The sequence below is a fragment of the Syngnathus typhle genome, linkage group LG2, assembly GCF_033458585.1.
Source record: "Syngnathus typhle isolate RoL2023-S1 ecotype Sweden linkage group LG2, RoL_Styp_1.0, whole genome shotgun sequence".
Lineage (NCBI taxonomy): Eukaryota > Metazoa > Chordata > Actinopteri > Syngnathiformes > Syngnathidae > Syngnathus > Syngnathus typhle.
Window position 1 is genome coordinate 16,822,331 of NC_083739.1, and position 17,600 is coordinate 16,839,930.

Below are 17,600 nucleotides of genomic sequence, written 5' to 3' on the forward strand. Positions count from 1 at the left end.
GAATTCAAACTGTACTTAAACAAACAAACAAACAAACAAACAAACAAACAAACAAACAAACAAACAAACAAACAAAAGCAACACGAGAGAAAAACTAAAAAAATGTTCTCCAGTCCGTATATCATGCAAAGATGGGCTTTTGTCACGCAGTTTTTCTTCTATACAGCAGGTATCAATTGAGCTTATATGAACATATTTTATTATATTCACTCCACATGCTCTCTCCAAGACGGATGATCAGATCACTGCGTCCCACAGATGAATCTTATGAAACTCAAGAGTGCATTTGTCCTCTCCGCCTGATGTTAACATGAAATTTAAAAAAACCCAAAAATAGTTCAACTATCTTCTTGGTACATGCTTGACTTACTTGACTTGTTTGATCTAAAGGAACATAAAAACATTAATCGCTCGGCATAAAACGATCATACTCGCCTTAAGGACGTAATGTTACAGAATAGAGTCATGTTAACTCAAAGTGATGTTTATCTGCCAAACTTGGTTAGAGCTCAAACTTTGCGTCTTGGTGTATATATATATTTTTCTAGATTTCTTCAACCTTTTGGGCGCTTGAATTTGCAGGTTCTGCTGCATTTTCCATTTTTATCAGTATAAGATCCACATAAATGAATGCTGTCACCCCACTACCGATAGCAGCAATCCATGGCCAGCGGCAATTAAGCATCGTTGCCAAATTGGCTGGCAAAAATAATAGCCCGGTGTTGTCGTCTAGTGTATGACGAAGACTCAACAACAGAATGCGCATGAAAAGCCAAGGCAGCAAACCAAAGTTGAACACACGGTCATTTGGCTAATTTTAAAGTAGAATTACACGGATTCCAAAAAAGGTCGTTATAAAAAGTAAAAGCTTGTTTGACCTCATCACATTTGATGTCTATTGTGTTGTTTGGACGACTTGCCGTTACAAAAGATCAAATTCATCTACAAATGAGACTGAAAGAGGACAGGGACAGACTGTTGGAGAACACAGCATATGCTGTAAGCCAATCATATTTAATACCCACTAGTTTTTCATTGAATTTTAACGATGTAAATATTGCTCTAATGACTTTTAGTACTGAAATGACTCAACAACACTTTCTGGCTGAAAGGAATTTAGACTATTTCAAATACATACATTTTACTTTAGACATATTTTTAAAGCAAGTAGCCATCAGTAAAAGATGTGGTTCAAGAGACAACCGTTAGTCCTCTCACTATCACATGTATTCTATTCATTGAGCTGTGCTTGTAATGACCTAATCAGAGTATTCTTTTTCCACAATGGTGCTCGTTCATGTTGAGAGCTCTTTTTTACAAGAGGTGCACATTGAAGTACAATAAATAATACAGCATCAAGAACTAAAATGCATCACAATAATGTAGGTGCAAATATGCTGAATGAAACCACTAAGATGCTTTGTGGGAGCTAAATTGGACAGTTCAGAAAGTTGATAGAAATTGGTTAAAACGACCCGTGCGATATTATTATCGTTAAATGAAAACTCATAGACTGGTCTCAACATAACACAACGATGACGTATACAAATGGCTCACAAAACTTCCAAGGGACGCTGTCAGCATTTTAAAGGCTCGGTCGACGTAGCAGAGCCGCGCATGAATAAGATCGGAGTCATTAGCAGCCCTCACAAATCTACATTGTCCTCCAAAGTTCATGCGGGGAGACATTCTATCTGAGCTTGAAGACTCGGGGCTCTAGATTTAGTGACAGCACAGGTGCATTAGCACATGAAAACTGCCACATCTTGATTTCCGTGCCAAAACAAGCTTCATTTTGGGGAATTTGGCAATGCTATCCTGAGCCTTTACGCATAACGAGGATGTTTGCATTGACACACCCGCGGTGCACCTGACATTTTGCTGGACGAAAGCAGACGCCTGTTGGGAACTCATAAACGTTTACGCGATTTTGTTGAAGTATAAAAATATATATATATATATATATATAAAAATCAAAATATGCAATATGATGTTTCACCTTCATGCGGCGCTGGACTTATAGTGCCCTCAAAGGACACCTATGTTTTTGGGAAAATGTGTGCTCCACCAGACATGACAGGACCTGACCTCATTTTAAGGGTCAAATGCTGCATCTATTGCTGTACCTGCGTTCCAATTATTAACTGGCACAGAATATTTGTTTTGGTGTGTGTGTGATGGGGGGATGAGTGTGTCACCGCTTAAATGAAACAAAGACGAGACAGTGAAAGAGAGTCGTCTATAAAGTGGCTGGTTCACTATTAATTAAGCTTCACTATGGATCTTATTTCACACTCAGCGACCAGCTATGTACATTGCTTGCTTACATAACCCTACTTTCATGTCTTATAATTCACAACCTTGTAAACCATCACCAGCATCACAATTAACCGAACCTGTCCCAAGCCATGCTAATTGAAAAGATGCAGGGCAGCATTTCATTTGTAAATGTAGGACATACAGACACACACGTGCATACACACGCTCACACACAAACAGTACACGTACTACACAAACATGAACCTAAGTATGCTGTCAGAATAGATTAGGAGCCAAGTGCAAAGCATGCATGAAATTTGCCGCAGATGCCCGAGGGGGTCGGACAGAGGAGGCGGATGAGCGAGAGACAAGAAGGGATGGCAAGTGAGAAAGGAAGCGGCAACAAAGACCAACAAAAACTCAGCAGCTGCTTGACTTCCGACGTGTGTGTACCTGACCACGACGGCAGTTTCCATCATGTCAATTTCACGAGGACATGAAACATGTTGATTTATCAAACTACATCTTTGGTCATTGTCTGTTATTTGTCGAGTTGAACCATAAATAATAATCCTTTGTGATATTATGCTGCCCTAGCATTTCTATATTTACATTATAGAGAGAGAGACTCAACTTTCCTGAGACGATGACTCGGGAGTGTCGGTTCTTGCGTAATTTTGTGCTAAGGGAAATGTTTTTAAAACTGCTTTTGTTTGGTCGCCACCCAATATTAATCTGAATGCATGCAGATGTTTTTATATCAAGGAAAATAAAATAAAAATAAAATCTGGATGAATCAAAACACTAATAAGGTAAGTTACTAAACATTTGGTTCTCTTAAACAAAGCACAAGTAACCAGCTCTTGTCTTGGAAGGGTTGGTTTCCCAATGTGTGACGTCACAATGAAATGTCATATGATGCCCTCAAAGTGAAAACAAAGCTTGTTTTGAGGGACTATCATTTTCAAAAGTTCATTGAAAAAAAGTAATATCACTCATGCATCAGTTGAACCATCCATTCCCTTGCATAAAAAATAAATACCGCCGTTTATCATGCAGTTTGAAATTACCGTGACGGTCTTGATGCGTCCGCTGCTTCTGGTGCAGGTCCATCCCGAGCGGTTGAGAAGGAGGCTGCAAACTTCGCCCTCTACACAGGGAATCATCTCACACCACTGACGACTCCGCACGATTTTCGCTGGAGAGGAGGGACATGGGTTAATCTGGCAGCATCTTTATGATTGCGCTAAAAAAATGTTGAGAAAGGATGGATGGATGGATGGATGGATGGATGGATGGATGGATGGATGGATGGATGGATGGATGGATGGATGGATTTATTCATTCATGTAGTTGCCAGAAACACTGCAAATACAATGTGTTCAAGATAATTGAGGATTAGATTTTATTTTATATTTTCCCCATAGGAAATATATCAATAAAAACATTTTTAATATTCTTGAGTTGCAAATTAGTGTAAACATAATTGAATCACACCCAAGTCTAGCATTTGACTTGCTTGACTTTAAAGGTTCCACTCTCCTTTACCACACTCAAACTGAACTAATAAACATGGGCTATCTCTTATCAAAATTCACACAAGATTTCTTCTTAATATATTTGTCCATTGCCTACTAATGACACACAAATTTTCTTCTCTTACATAATTGTCGTTTGCTGTGGACATTTGTTTCGATTATTATTCTAATTATTTTTACTTCAATATTTGTGTTAATGTGACAAGTGCCGACCCTGATATTAACTTTCCTAATCATTTCCAGAGCACATCATGGAAAGAGGAGCAGATTAAAAAAGGCAAATAGAAAACCGGCACATTCAAGCTATCAGTCTGCTGCAGACGACGAGGGCGTTGTCATCTTGCGAGCGACGCTCTCGTAGCCCCTCTGAGCTGTGTCTGCGTGACATTGAATTAGCATCCGCTTGTGGTGCACAACGATAAGCGCTGATTGTTCTTTACTCAGTGTGCAAAAAAAACAGGGAAAGGTTATCAGCTCTCAACGGACCTGGCCGGTCCAACACTCCTACTTCCCTCTTCCCGCCCATGGGCAGCCTTTTGTGGAACAAGGTACCATAGTTGGCAAATTGAAAGAAAGGGATGATGATTGTCGAGCGTCGAGAAGAGCGGTTTTACCACAAGAGAATTTCAAGCTTGCTTCAATGAATATGGTTTATCTCATCAGCAGAGTAATAAAACCACCTGGTGATGGGTTATCTCAACAAGCCCAAGAAGGAGTACTATTTACAAGGAGCCTATTTATAAGTCGTACCTGGAATTTCACAGTTAAGTCCACAGAAATGCTCCAGTGGCCTTTCTCCAGAAAACCCTCTGTGAATTTCCATTCCAACATGCGTCAGTCAGAGTGCAAATTTATCAGTCAGTTGCACATGTAGTTCAGAGTACATGACTGGGCCAGCAAAACTCAATTTCCAGAGCTGAGAGAATATAAAAGAGCTGAGTTGGCAAAGCGGCGGGAATGCTGACTAACCAGCGAGCGCGTCCGACTTCATCCCAGAATGATGGAGGTCAGATTAAAATAAATGCGTCTCCAGGCTGCCGCACTGTGCGGTGACCTTGTTACTTCTTCAATGCGATGCCATGACTTGTTCCAGGCTGTGAAAAGCTGAAGCGCTCCAACTTGTCCAATTGTGTTTTAGTTGGTAGTTATGTTTTGACATTGAAAATAAAATGTGGATTACCCTCATGTTCATTATTTTGTTCAGTGACAGTATTTTTCCCTTATTTCTTCAGTCTTTTTTAATGCTAGGAGAAAGGAAATGCAACACCGATCGACTTGTAATAAGGAATAAAGCCAATGCCATCGCCAGGACTGATAGATAGTACTTCAAAGGTCTACAGATATCAGATTTGTCCGCGATCCAGACGCAGTCACCAAAAGAGCCATATCTGGCTCACGAGCCATAGGTTCCCGACTCCTGCCCTATACAGTCCTCAGGCTCCCCAACAAAAGCATTTAAGGATAAAAACAACAGGAAGCAACATCTGATCATTGGATCTCAGGGAATAAGAGGCCATGTAATCCGGGCCCTTGTCAATAAAAGTATACCAATGACTGCCTCTTCGGTCACGGTGATGCATAATAATAATAATAATAATAATAATAATAATAATAATAATAATAATAATAATAATAATAATAATAATAATAATAATAATAATAATAATAATAATAATAATAATAATAATAATAATAATAATAATAATAACTTAGCTAAAAAAATTGTCTTTGTCGAGGAGACAATGTGAACGTCTGGGAACAGCACAATAATTGAGCTTTAAGCACTCATGGGATTAGTGCAGTAGAAAACATCTATATATTTATTAAAACAATGGGGAAATGTTGAGGCTGCACTACCGGCAAAATAAAAATGAGTATCTGTAAAATGTCTGACGTCTTTGCAAAACGTACAGAAGAGCTTGGAGCCAGAACTCAAACAGTCTCACTGCCGACTCTTATCATGACGACTATCAAGCCACATGCGATAATAGTGTGGCAGTATGGCAACCGGAGTGCCAGCAGGGAAAAAGTAGACAGCTTGGGGAAAAGATTAGCGTTAGAGCTTGGAGATGTAGTGTTCAGACATTGTCAGGAAAAGGTCAAAAGAGAGGAAAAGAAAGTTGAATGTGCCCCAAGCATGAGATAAAAGACATGGAAATGAGCATGGAATTGGGAAAATGCGCAATCAATTCAAAATTTCAAAATTCTACTTCCAGAAGTGTGTTTTCTATCTATGCAGAAGAACCTTTTTCTGACAAATTAGCATCAAAATGCCTTGAGAAGACAAACTAAATAGAATAGCAACTACACCTCCAAACCAGCCTAGCCTGTTAAGTTATTAAGAAAGTTTGAGCATGTCAAGTCAAATTTATTTATATAACCCAATCACCGAATTGTCTCAAAGGACATCACATGCCCACGACAATTTAATCATTAAGTAGTCTGCAGCAGTTTGTGGTACAAAACTTGGGGCACAGTACACGCAACTTATACTAGCCCATGGAACTCCATTCTTTTCCAACAGTTGTGCTATACTCATTGCAATGGTCATCACAAACAAAAAATAGTTGTATCTCTCACCAAACAAATCTACCCCATGTTGGACTTGTGCATGAGTCAGTAAGTGTGAATTCAAACAGGATGGGGGAGATTCAAAATATTAGCCCAGTTCTCTTTCATTAAGCCACCAGCTCCACGCTGTTGTAAATGTGAAAATGTGCCAAAGGCTACACTTGAGAGTAAGCCATGGATTTTACTTTCGGTTCATTACAGCAAAGTTAGAGTTTCAAATCCATGAGGTTTGGCTGCAAAAGAAAGCTTTCCTTCTCTCTTGGAAGCAGAGTAATGCTAAAAGTCACCAATGAGCTGTGAGAAAGCATGTAGAGAGTTTGATCAGAATTAAAGGAGGTCCAAGAACCAATCTCTTCCAAGACAAGGCTCAAGAAGACACAAACTCATTCATTACTCGTCAAGAGACGTGAGGATTTACAGGTGGAATGTCTTAAATGACTTAAAACGGATGTTTGGAACGGGAGCTTAGCAGCGTAAAACCTTCAGGATGGGAGCGAACACTTGCTGAAGTTTAAACTCCATCTTGTAATCCTTAACTTCCTTCAGTCATGAGCAAGCACTAGAAATCCTAGATGACAAAAAACTAATGTGGTCCAATTTGTAATGATTCAAATTACCAACAGTGGAAGATCGAAACGCTTAGTACCCGCTGCTGCCTACAACGAGCGATCAAGCAAAGCATTTTAGACAGTTTTGTGGGACGGTGAGCTGAGGCGGTTGTATGTTTTAATTACGGCTGAACGATTAAAAGAAAATGAATAGAAATCCTCAATAAAATATTAAATTGACTCGCAAGACAGTAAGACCTTGTTTGTCAACAAAGGTTTCAAAGAATACAAATTCCGAAATACATATTCTGAAGAGTCAGTGAGAGGTATCAATGAATAAACATGATTCAGAAAAGTGGTATGCTTAGAAGGGCAAAAGCCCATCTATGGTAATCCACATTGGAACGCTATACTTGGGGCAAAAAGGTCAGAGAGAATATTGGAAGGAATTCGCCCCATTGCCTTCTCCCACAACATGAAGAATTCTACTTAAAAGCTTTGCTACGTTGGAGCCCATCGGCTGTCCGCGGGAAGCATTTCAATGAGGCTGCGAGCAACAGATTCAGTCTTTAATGCACTGGCCACTAATGGAGTACAGGGTGCAGTGCAGCGGGAAACCAGTGAAAATCAATTTCCGCCTGCTTTAATCATAGTTCTCTCTAAACTAATTCGTATCTGTTGAGTGTTTAGAGGGAGGCAAGGAGGGCACGTCTGTTGAGCGTCTGAGGCAGTTAAAAACCACGAAGGTGACGCCAGGCATGCGGTGTGGAGGCTATAAGATGCTATGAGTCATTGGAACTAATGGGGCTCGTGGTGCATGTCATTGTGATATTGGGAGATCCAATCAGCTCGACTGTGTCAACCTCCGTTAAAGCCCGTCTGTCACGTTCCGCCAGATATGGTCTGATAACCCAGACAGGCCGTCGCGCATTAAAGCTTATCTAACTCACCCTCGGCACCGTGAGTGATCCTTATTTAGCTGGCGTTAATAAACAGCTGAGGAGAAGGCTGATTTAACAGCGCATTTGAAACAACTAAAGTGAATGAATAGGACGGTGAACGCGTTGCTCAGAGAGCAACTGTTGAGCTGAGCTCCAGACTCTGAGGATTTACTGTAATAATCCAATTAAAAGTTGAAGGAAAAGTACCTTTTAAGTCAAATTAAAAGTAAAATGAAAAGTAAAAGAGAAATTTGCCTTTATTCAACACAATAGAATTGAGATCGAATAATGCACATTTGATTGAAATGGAGAAGTTCAGTTTTAATTTAAGAGGTTTTATATGAATATCATGATAAAAGTCTATGGCTGCTAATCCAACTGTCGCACAGGGATGTAATGTTGTACAGAACTAACAAAAAAAAGTGAGATATTGAGGTTTGATGACTGATAGGAGAATTGGATTAGGACCGTAAACAAATTCCAAAAACAAAAGAAGACTTTCTTAAGGCTTCATAATACTATTATATAATATCTTCAACGGCCTTGAAAACAAAATAAGACATTCTTAAAGCGTTTTAACACATTATATATCTTCAACAGGTTTGAAAACAATGAAAAATAAATAATAGAACTCACTAAACGTTTTTGAGCACATACCATCGACACATGCCGGCCTGGCCCGTGTAGTGCCGGCAATCTGACCTCTCCGGCAGGCACAGCGGGCTGTCTGCCTGGCGATGGTCCGTCTGGGAACGCTGCTGTCCCTGTTGAGCATGACTATCTCGCAGGTTCCCACCGCCAACTGGCCTGCGAAGCACAGCGGTGAGCAGCAAAGTGCATTAGTATAATGAGCCTCTAATGGACACATTGCAGAACAAGTGCTGTTGGAAGGCAGTGACAAAAGCCTCAAATAGGAAAAAGTTTTTTTATTGCTCCCAGACTGCCAAAAAAATGGCTCGAATGCCTTTTCGTTTTAAGTACAGTTTTTTTCTCCATGTCACCCAAAACTGTCTGAAATTGAAGTCAATTAAAGATTTGTCATGAAAAACATCTAATATTGCTAAAGACATTGTGGGTTGATTTCATTTTAAGTTTCATTGCTAAATTAGTTTGTTGTATAAAAATACATAAAAATTAGCTGGAAGAGAAAAACAAAAAAGACCTGTCAGATTTGAGCTCAAACAGGTAGAAGACAAGCTAGACGTGGTAGTCAAAATATTATTTTGCCGTTTTTGACGTAGTTTCATGTGAAACAACACTATTTCAACAGATTTTTATTGCTTTGCTAAAACAAAAATACGCAAGCAAATGTGGGTTGTTGATTACAAATCGCACCCAAAAATAGTACACAACAGTGGAAGTCGAAATGCATGTCAATGATGAACTTTTCTCCCCCGTGTGGCATTTCAAAGCTCCCATCTCCACTAAGCATTAAACATAAAGACAGTTGTTCTGTCAATGAAATGACTTGAAAACCAGAGGGAAGCTATTTAATTGTCTTTTATGTTGTCTTGCCGGTGCTTTTAACAAAACGATTAGTCGCTGATGGTTGTTGTGTTCTATGAATAACCACAATGTAATCACAACGCGTCAGCGCTCAGCTGAAAGTCGACAGACAGCACATTTTGTCCGGTGAAAGCAATTCCTTGCCTTAGAGAAGCTAACCTTAAATATTGTTGAGTATAATACTGTAAATAAAACAAATTCCACAAACAAAGTGTATTCACAGTCAAATCTTTTTCCTTCAGTGGCAAACTGATAGCAGTATAAAAGTAGCTCGGAGACGCAATATTGCACTTTCCATGAGAAAAACTCTTTAAAACTGTTGCAAGTTGACTCGCAAAGCTTCAACCGGAAATAATCAAGTCGCCCCCCCAAAAGACAAAAAACAGGTTTTTGATCACCACAAATAGTTTATGAGGTGCTGTGAGCAGTTGCAGAGACGCAAGACGCAAGTTTTAATTGCAAGTCATGGTGAGAACAAAGGAGAATCTCGACATTTTCACCAACCAAACAATAAAAACACATAAATGAGGTAGAGGTTGATCAACATTTGCAAAATTGATTGTTTTCAACCATACCATATACATATATTTTGCCTGATTTCAGTGAGCCAATTATTTTCCCTCACCAGCCAAGCGTGGATTATGAAGTCGTTACCACCTTCAGGGTTAATCTTAACTGCCATTGGTGTGAACTGTGTTGGCTCTGAAAAATCATCGTGATACATTTCAGCAATTTAGAAAAACAAATACAATCCGTGGGAGCCTCTCTCTATGGAAATGTGGCGTATTTATTATTCCGCTCACTCCCTTTACACCATCATCAACACCACCGCCGCCACCGCCTCTCAGCCCAGCCGATGTTGCTTTTGCTGAGGCGAGCCCTTTTATGCTTACAGCTGCTGGGAGGGCGGAGGTGATGTGAGATATCAGTGCTGTCTGCTGCGTTTCAATATTGAACAGATGAATGGGCTTCATGCAATAAACCTGAAGGCAGAGACGGGTAGAGCAAGGGCTTGTGGCAGTGAGTGGGCCGTGGGAACGGGGGAGGTTGGAAGGCGCTTTGTATCGCTGCCGCCTTGTACTCTATCATTCCGACAACATATGATTCATGTGACTGGGGCTTCATGTCATTCAATAGGGAGAATGCACCTTACCCACTCATCAGAGCAGTGCAGCACAAGTATCTTAACATTTGGTCCTCAAAGAGGATGCAGGGGTTGAAGGATCCCACTGATGTAGGCAGACGTTAGAATGAGCGGCCATAATGAGGTAATTAAAGTAACAGTATGCAGTCATGTTAGCTTAAAGGAACATCTGGGTGCAACCTGGGACCATATTCTTCTGTGTGCTTACATCAGAAACGGTGTGCTGCCACCTGGCCTTGATACACTCAGCGACTGCCCAACGACTGGAAATGTGTCTCTACTACATTACAATGATGGCCGAATGTTGACATTCTATCATCTTAATTGATGGAAAGAAAGATCAGCGCCAGTGGACTTTTTTCTGCCACATCCTGATGGAGCTTGGAGTTGAAACGCCAATTAAAGAACACAGTCCTGAAAATGGTCAGTTTCTGGGATTCGGTTGAGTGTGCGCCATGCTTATCGCGTTGCTTGGCAACCAGATCTGCTTTGCACAGCCTCTGACGCATTCAGTCACAGTACTCTGATGAGACTAATTAATTTCACATTTAAGTGGAGCTCTATGGAAAACAGTATATAGATCATTCACATATGGTCATGCCGCACCCTGTCAAATTATTGACCCACATGCATCTGCCAAGTAATGCTGCTTTCAAAGTTTGCCTAAAATGTGTCGCTTCCACGGCAATGTGCGAGAATTCATTCTCCACACTGACAAACACGTTTTCAGACCGCAGCACAATGCTTCATTAAAAAAAAGCCATTTCAACTCAGCTGCATCTGTGAGAAAGAGAACAAGAGTGCATGTTTTGCTAATCCAACAGATGGATAAGTGGATTGTTGTTGATAGAAAACTAATATAATCAAATATTTATTGAACAGAAGAATACTCCCGCTGTGCACGATGAACCAAACAAAAATGTCACAAAATGTATGAATACTATTATGATCATTTCGTCTCAATTTACTCACAAATTGACTTGGTATGAAATCTGGGCTCGTTAAATCGAACACAGATATTATTCCCGACTTTTTCTGCTGTAAGAATGGCAATAAGTGGGTACACAAACTTACTATTGTCTATTATCTTTTCAGGAAGGCTAATTATGATTCCAGCCACTGTAAATTCCTGACATTTTTATTGTGTTTAGTTGAATTCTCTAATAAGAGCTGTGCCCAATTTTGAGATGCTCTACTTGTCTTCCATTGTGGCATAGAAACCAGTCCACGGGTCGAAAACAATTGTGAAGCTGCATAAAGATTTGGCACGTCATGAAGAAGAAGGAAATTATCTGGATATGTACTGAATAACAAACATGAAAGTGGTCGACCGATGGAAACAACAGCCGTTTAATCACAAACATATTTTGACACCTCCTAAACAATCTACAAAAGGCTTGAGCAACAACCTCCAGAAGGCACAAGTGATGATCATGAACACGAAATAAAAAGAATTGCGACACTAGCGAACACAAACTACTCATTAGCAAAAATAGGGCGGAAATAAACCCAACAAACAACTGAAGGAGGCTGCAGCAAAGTCTTGAAACGTTTGATAAAATTAAAGCAGTTTTTTCAAACAATTTATATTTGTTCCAATATTTAAATATGTATATTCCAATACTTTTATATACTTTTATTAATTTATATACTATTTCTAATACTGGATTAAAAACAACCCAATTTGTGTTAGACATTGGACTGACCCATTTGAACCAACTCCAAGAAGGAGAAAATGCATGCTCCCAGTAGCCCAAGTACTCAAAGCAAGGTCTGTAAAAGAAAAGGATGCAATGTCTGGTGTGTGAGAACAAGCCCACAAACACCTTTGAGATGAACTGGAAGCAGAGCCAACAAGCTGTCTCTCAGCTCCAAAATCACTGGCTTTTAACTCAATGTTCTTCTGGACGAATGGACAAAACAATTCCCTTAAATTCTTGTTCACAGAAATGTGAAGCGATGCAAAGAAGGAACAGCTTCCTTGTGTTAAGGTGGACTAGCCAGCCATCTTTTCAAGCCTAAATTCAGCAGCCTTGCACTTCCACACTAACAGCCTCCCCATCGACGACTCTGTATGACATCAGACGGCTGTCTCGTTCCACTGAGCATATGTTCGTCAAGACGACCGAGTGCTTCTCATTACCTAGATGCCGTTTGCGACGTGCCAGACGAGTAGCGGGGCTAAGGACACCAAGTACATGAAGCAGATGTTGCCGTGGCCTCCTTGACCGATTCTCACTTGCTGAACATGTCAGACAGCAGACAACTGGCACAAAAACAATATTTGGGTCCGCTGCCTAATTCAAACCCCAGAAATGCAATATTTATCAGCATACCATGTTTATCAATCAATCAATCAATCAATCAATCAATCAATCAATCAATCAATCAATCAATCAATCAATCAATCAATCAATCAATCAATCAATCAATGTTAATTTACCCAGCTCTTTTCACACATGGCCCAAAGCTCAAAGTGCTTTACATGAGCAATTCCATGAATCCTATTTTATAGTATGCACATTAAATGTGAAAAAGCCATTTTTATTATGACAATTTGATTATTATTATTTTGATATCTGTTTATGATAATTTCATAGTCAAAACAATTCAAAGGTTGACTGACATCAAGGAATGGATTGTGTTTTGCTTTAGCAGTTCCACATATCATCTTAAAATACTGGCCTAAGTCATATTTTGACAAAAAAGATTGTTTTGCTTTAAACGTCTTCTCCGGATGCTGGCCACCTGAATCATTAATAAATATAATATGATCAGTATTTGGTTCAGTTGATCATGTTTTCAGGGGAAAAAAAGAAATCAGATGGGATACCTACCCTGAGGATAAGCAGTGAAGAAAATACTGCTACTTTTTTTGTCATTTGTAGAGATAACTCACTTTTGTATTCAGTGAATTATCCCACTGACTGATTTCATCTTCTCTGCTATAAATTTAGCTTATAATATTCTGTTCATAATGTTGCAGCACAATGCAAGTAGCAGTGCTACTGTCAACGCAAGTCGGACAACTCGAGTGCACAGCCCAAATTTCAGCCACCGAGGATTTCCTCATCTTCATTTAACGTAAAGACGCAGAGAGACTAAACTCCCAAAGTACAGTAGAACAAGGCAAGATTGTGTGTGTGCGTGTGTGTGTGTGGCTTTAATATCAAATCACAGCACTCTCAGACAATATAATCAGCGCATCAAGCGGAAAATGGAGTAGAGCACGAAACAGAATGAACATGATTAATCATGCGCACCACCCAGCCTGGGCTGGACCCGTTTCAGGGCCCAGCACTGTCTGCCTGGGGTATTACGATGCAGAAATACACTGAGCACTGAACTACACTCATCCACTGGGGAGGTTGTCGCTGACAGCCAGACAGAATTCGTATTCGAGGGCCTGTGAATTATGAGCTTTGTGTGCTGCCAAATGGATTGAGCTGTAAAAATTCTTTTCATTTTGCTTCATAAGGATGCTCATACTTTTATAGCTCCCTCCGCCTTACAGCCCAGGCAAGCAGCACTCACGCTGCATATGAAATGCCACCTTTAACGTTGCTGCGAGAGAAATCAGCTACTTTCTTGGAAAAGTTTGTGATTCCTTGCTAGCATGCCTACTTTAATGCTCAGGCTGTGGCAATTTAGATGGTCCCCTGAGTTAAAAGTCATTCAATATGCTTAAATCAAATTGCCCTCTGAATTAGGAATGGGAGTTAGACTAAAATTTTCGGATTAACAATCGACTGGATTAATTAGTTGGTAGAACAGCTTTGTGTGAATACGCCTTTATGTGGCAAACAAACAGAAATAATTTGGACATATTTTACATTCTCCCCATCCTCATTGCAAACTGAGCAAAGGCCTGATGATCAGATGATTCTAAAAGATGCTCCTTAGCGATTATTTGGTGGTAAATTAATCTTTTGAGTCAATGAATAGTCATCCAACCACCAGGGGGCAACCAACCGAACTGTGTTTGCGCAGTAAACATACAGACTGTGATGCTTCATGAAGACTTTCCACCCCACAACGCACAACTAAACTCGAGAGCACAGGGGTTAACTCAATGATAAAATCGACCTAGAAATTTTGATGACATTTGGTCAGCAGAAGAGAGAAACACAATGGCGTCCATAAAGTACAGCGGAGCATATTCGCCATTCATCAATAGAGCGGCTCACTACTGATTGTTGAAGGCTGACTGAGTCACTTCAGAATTTAGTGAGACAGCCTGCAGTCGTATTTCATGAGATGTGTTTTGTCAGTTGCGTCGACGGGCCTGTACGCCACAGCAAGATAACACCATAGATATTTTGTTTCCCCAGCAACAGAGTGTTGTTCGCTTCAGAAATTTCAAAGTGGAGAGTACAAATCATTCAATGTGTTTTGTTGTGTTATGACACGTGTGATGGAAGGAGGGAAATTCCACCACTGGTCGGTCACAATTCACTACAAGTGGTGCTACTATACTGTTAACACAGTGTGTATGGATGTGTTTGTGTGTGTGTGTGTGTGTGCGTGTGTGCGTGTGTGTGTGTGTGTCCATGCAAGTGTGTGTGTGTAAATGCAATCAAGGCTTTTACTGTCTGCAATCTGTCTGTCTCTGTTTCTATCTATCTCTTTATCCAATGCATCTGTCGCTATTATACTAAAAGAAAAGGGTTTCACTGGCCAACCGCAGCAGAGGCCAACTGTTTGTCCTCCTCCCCATTAATGTGGTTAAAAATGTCAAAAGCTCACAACAAATCACCTGTCCAACCTGAACGCTGCGAGACGTCGCCACAGCTCTGAGCGTGCCCCTCGCATTGAGAGTGTGGTCTGGTGAGGGAATCCAGACATTTCCTAATTTATTGTTGAATAAATTGGCAGCGTAGAGAGCAGCTGACAGGCCATTCATCGTGGTGGGCGCTGGCTCAATGCCGTACGTAGACAGGGCTGCTGCGCTTTGATTTCCTGTCCTGGCTGGCCTGACAGATGAACTACAGAGTGGATGGAGGCAAAACAGGCTCTGCCTGCCACACGGCCTCAACTCTGCCTAAAGCCGGCCTCCCGAAACGTCGGTCACCAACGATTACGTTCTGGCAGTCAAACGCAAGCAACAAACTATCTAGCATGAAGCAGGATTTGAAAATTATAATGGTTTTTCAATAGACCCTCACCAGATAGCGTACTTACATAATTCATGTGGGGACGACACTCAGTAGAGTGCAGACTTGTTCCAAGATGGAAATTTTCTAATTTACCAATTTGTTTTAATGAAAAATCATGCCAATTTCACAATTTATTTTCACAAATTGATACTTGTGGTCAGTATCGATACGCCAGTTCCTTTTACAAATTATTGACATACATAAAGTGTTAAAAGCGGCTTGCTTTTTCTTCCTCTGCACATTTGTCTTCATCTTGTTGTCGTGTTATTCTGTTTCATTGTGCAAATAATGAAATGTTGAGGGATTAAGAAACATGCTGTATTTTGGTTTTCTGAAATGAGATGAGCGGTTTATGCCCGACGCCACTGTACTTATCATGAAGTGTAAATTTTAAATTATTAATTAAATAATTTACTATAACTCATTTAAAGCCCTGGAAGGAAACTAAGTATTTGGGGTGCGAGGGGGGTAAATTGTCTGTGGCTCAATAAAAGTTTGGAAACACGCAAACCTCCATAGCGCATAAAAGGAGTTATATACTGGATGCCATCCATCCATTCCATAATGCATCTGATCATCCTAGCAGTCAATAGAATAAAATAAGATTCAACAAATACAAGGATCTTTCATATTTGAAGACATGGCGTACTGGTTTAGGATTCAGTTGGGAAGAGGAGTGGGTAACATACAAGAGGTAGTCAAGGATAAAATCATGTTCTATTTACTCAAGAATATCAAAGTATAGTTAGTTCACAGAGATTGATTGCACAATTTTGCAACATAAGGCACTAATGAGACGATTGTGCAATGAGAAGTAGTGCAGTATAAATAGCTTAGGGGAACACGAGCTCTTCACTGAAGGAATTTGAGAGGTCGGTGACGGAAGCACATTAGTGCAAATGTGTAAATTAGAGGCAAAGGGAGCACATTTCAAAGCTCATCCGGTTCATTTTTCACATCACTGTCTTCATGGGCTGTCAGCACACCGCCAGACGCGTCGGTGTAGGCGCTCTTCTTCCTCCCAGGCAGTAATTACGCTGTCGGCTAAAGCTTGATTAAAAGATCTAATCTCCAAATTTAGTGTTCTACATCTCCCAACAGGGGTCCACTTTTTGTTTTTACCCAAGCCTATTACAGTAAAATTTGAGTGGTTTTGTCATCAACAATATCCAATATAATGCAGAGAAAACATCATTTGGTTTTCTGCTCTGTGTCAGGGTGATAGTGTAATTGCACCAGAGGATGTTTTATTCAAGAAGGAAAGCACTATGGGATTACAGATTTATACAGTCGGAATTTATAACGCTCCGGAGGCCCCGACCAGGCTCTTCCTGCGCCCGGAATTGAAATAAGACGTGTCGCTCCCTTTTACCTGAAGCCTCGTCAAGACAATACTCCAGACAATAAGAATGAACAAGAATGCGTTGCGTGTCAACTGTCAAGTCTTGCTAGTGTTACGCCAATAATGGTAAAACCTTTAGCCCGTCACCACAAGGCCAGTCGACATCTCAAACACCAGTTTGCAAATATTTGTGTTGGAAAAAGAACCAAAGAGAAGAAATGGCCTTTCTTGTTGAAAGTGGCTAAGAAGGATTGTCTGTGAGGACATTTGAAGAAAATTCATTTCTAGAATGTTTTTCTTGGCTCCTTGCTCTTTGTTTACATTAATCTTTTAAACATTTTGTGTGTTTAATCCACTACTTGAAATCATTTGCCATGGAGTTCTACTCTGTGCTTACAGTAAATCACACAATTGTACTTTGGTTATAAAACGCAGTAGTCTATTAGTCATCTATGCTAATGCATTGGAAAAGTAACAGTGAATATTTTATGAGAGAAAAAAAAATCCAGGTCATAAACCAAACAAACTAAAACCAGTACAAAGGTACTGGAAGTGTGCCTCAGTGGATGCCACCCAGCAAGCTAGAGTGCACTGT

General features: G+C 40.2%; 1 protein-coding gene across 3 annotated transcripts in view; it reads right to left on the minus strand.

Annotated features, from left to right (window-relative positions):
• tafa5l (TAFA chemokine like family member 5, like) overlaps positions 1-17,600 on the minus strand; it is a 35,436-nt gene that overhangs the window by 6,197 nt on the left and 11,639 nt on the right. For all 3 annotated transcript variants that reach the window (XM_061273011.1, XM_061273009.1, XM_061273012.1), the window contains 2 exons: positions 8,515-8,664; positions 3,330-3,457 (listed from right to left, as the gene is read on the minus strand). In XM_061273011.1, the coding sequence (XP_061128995.1) occupies positions 3,330-3,457; positions 8,515-8,664 (278 nt within the window). The remainder of the gene's footprint in view (positions 1-3,329; positions 3,458-8,514; positions 8,665-17,600) is intronic.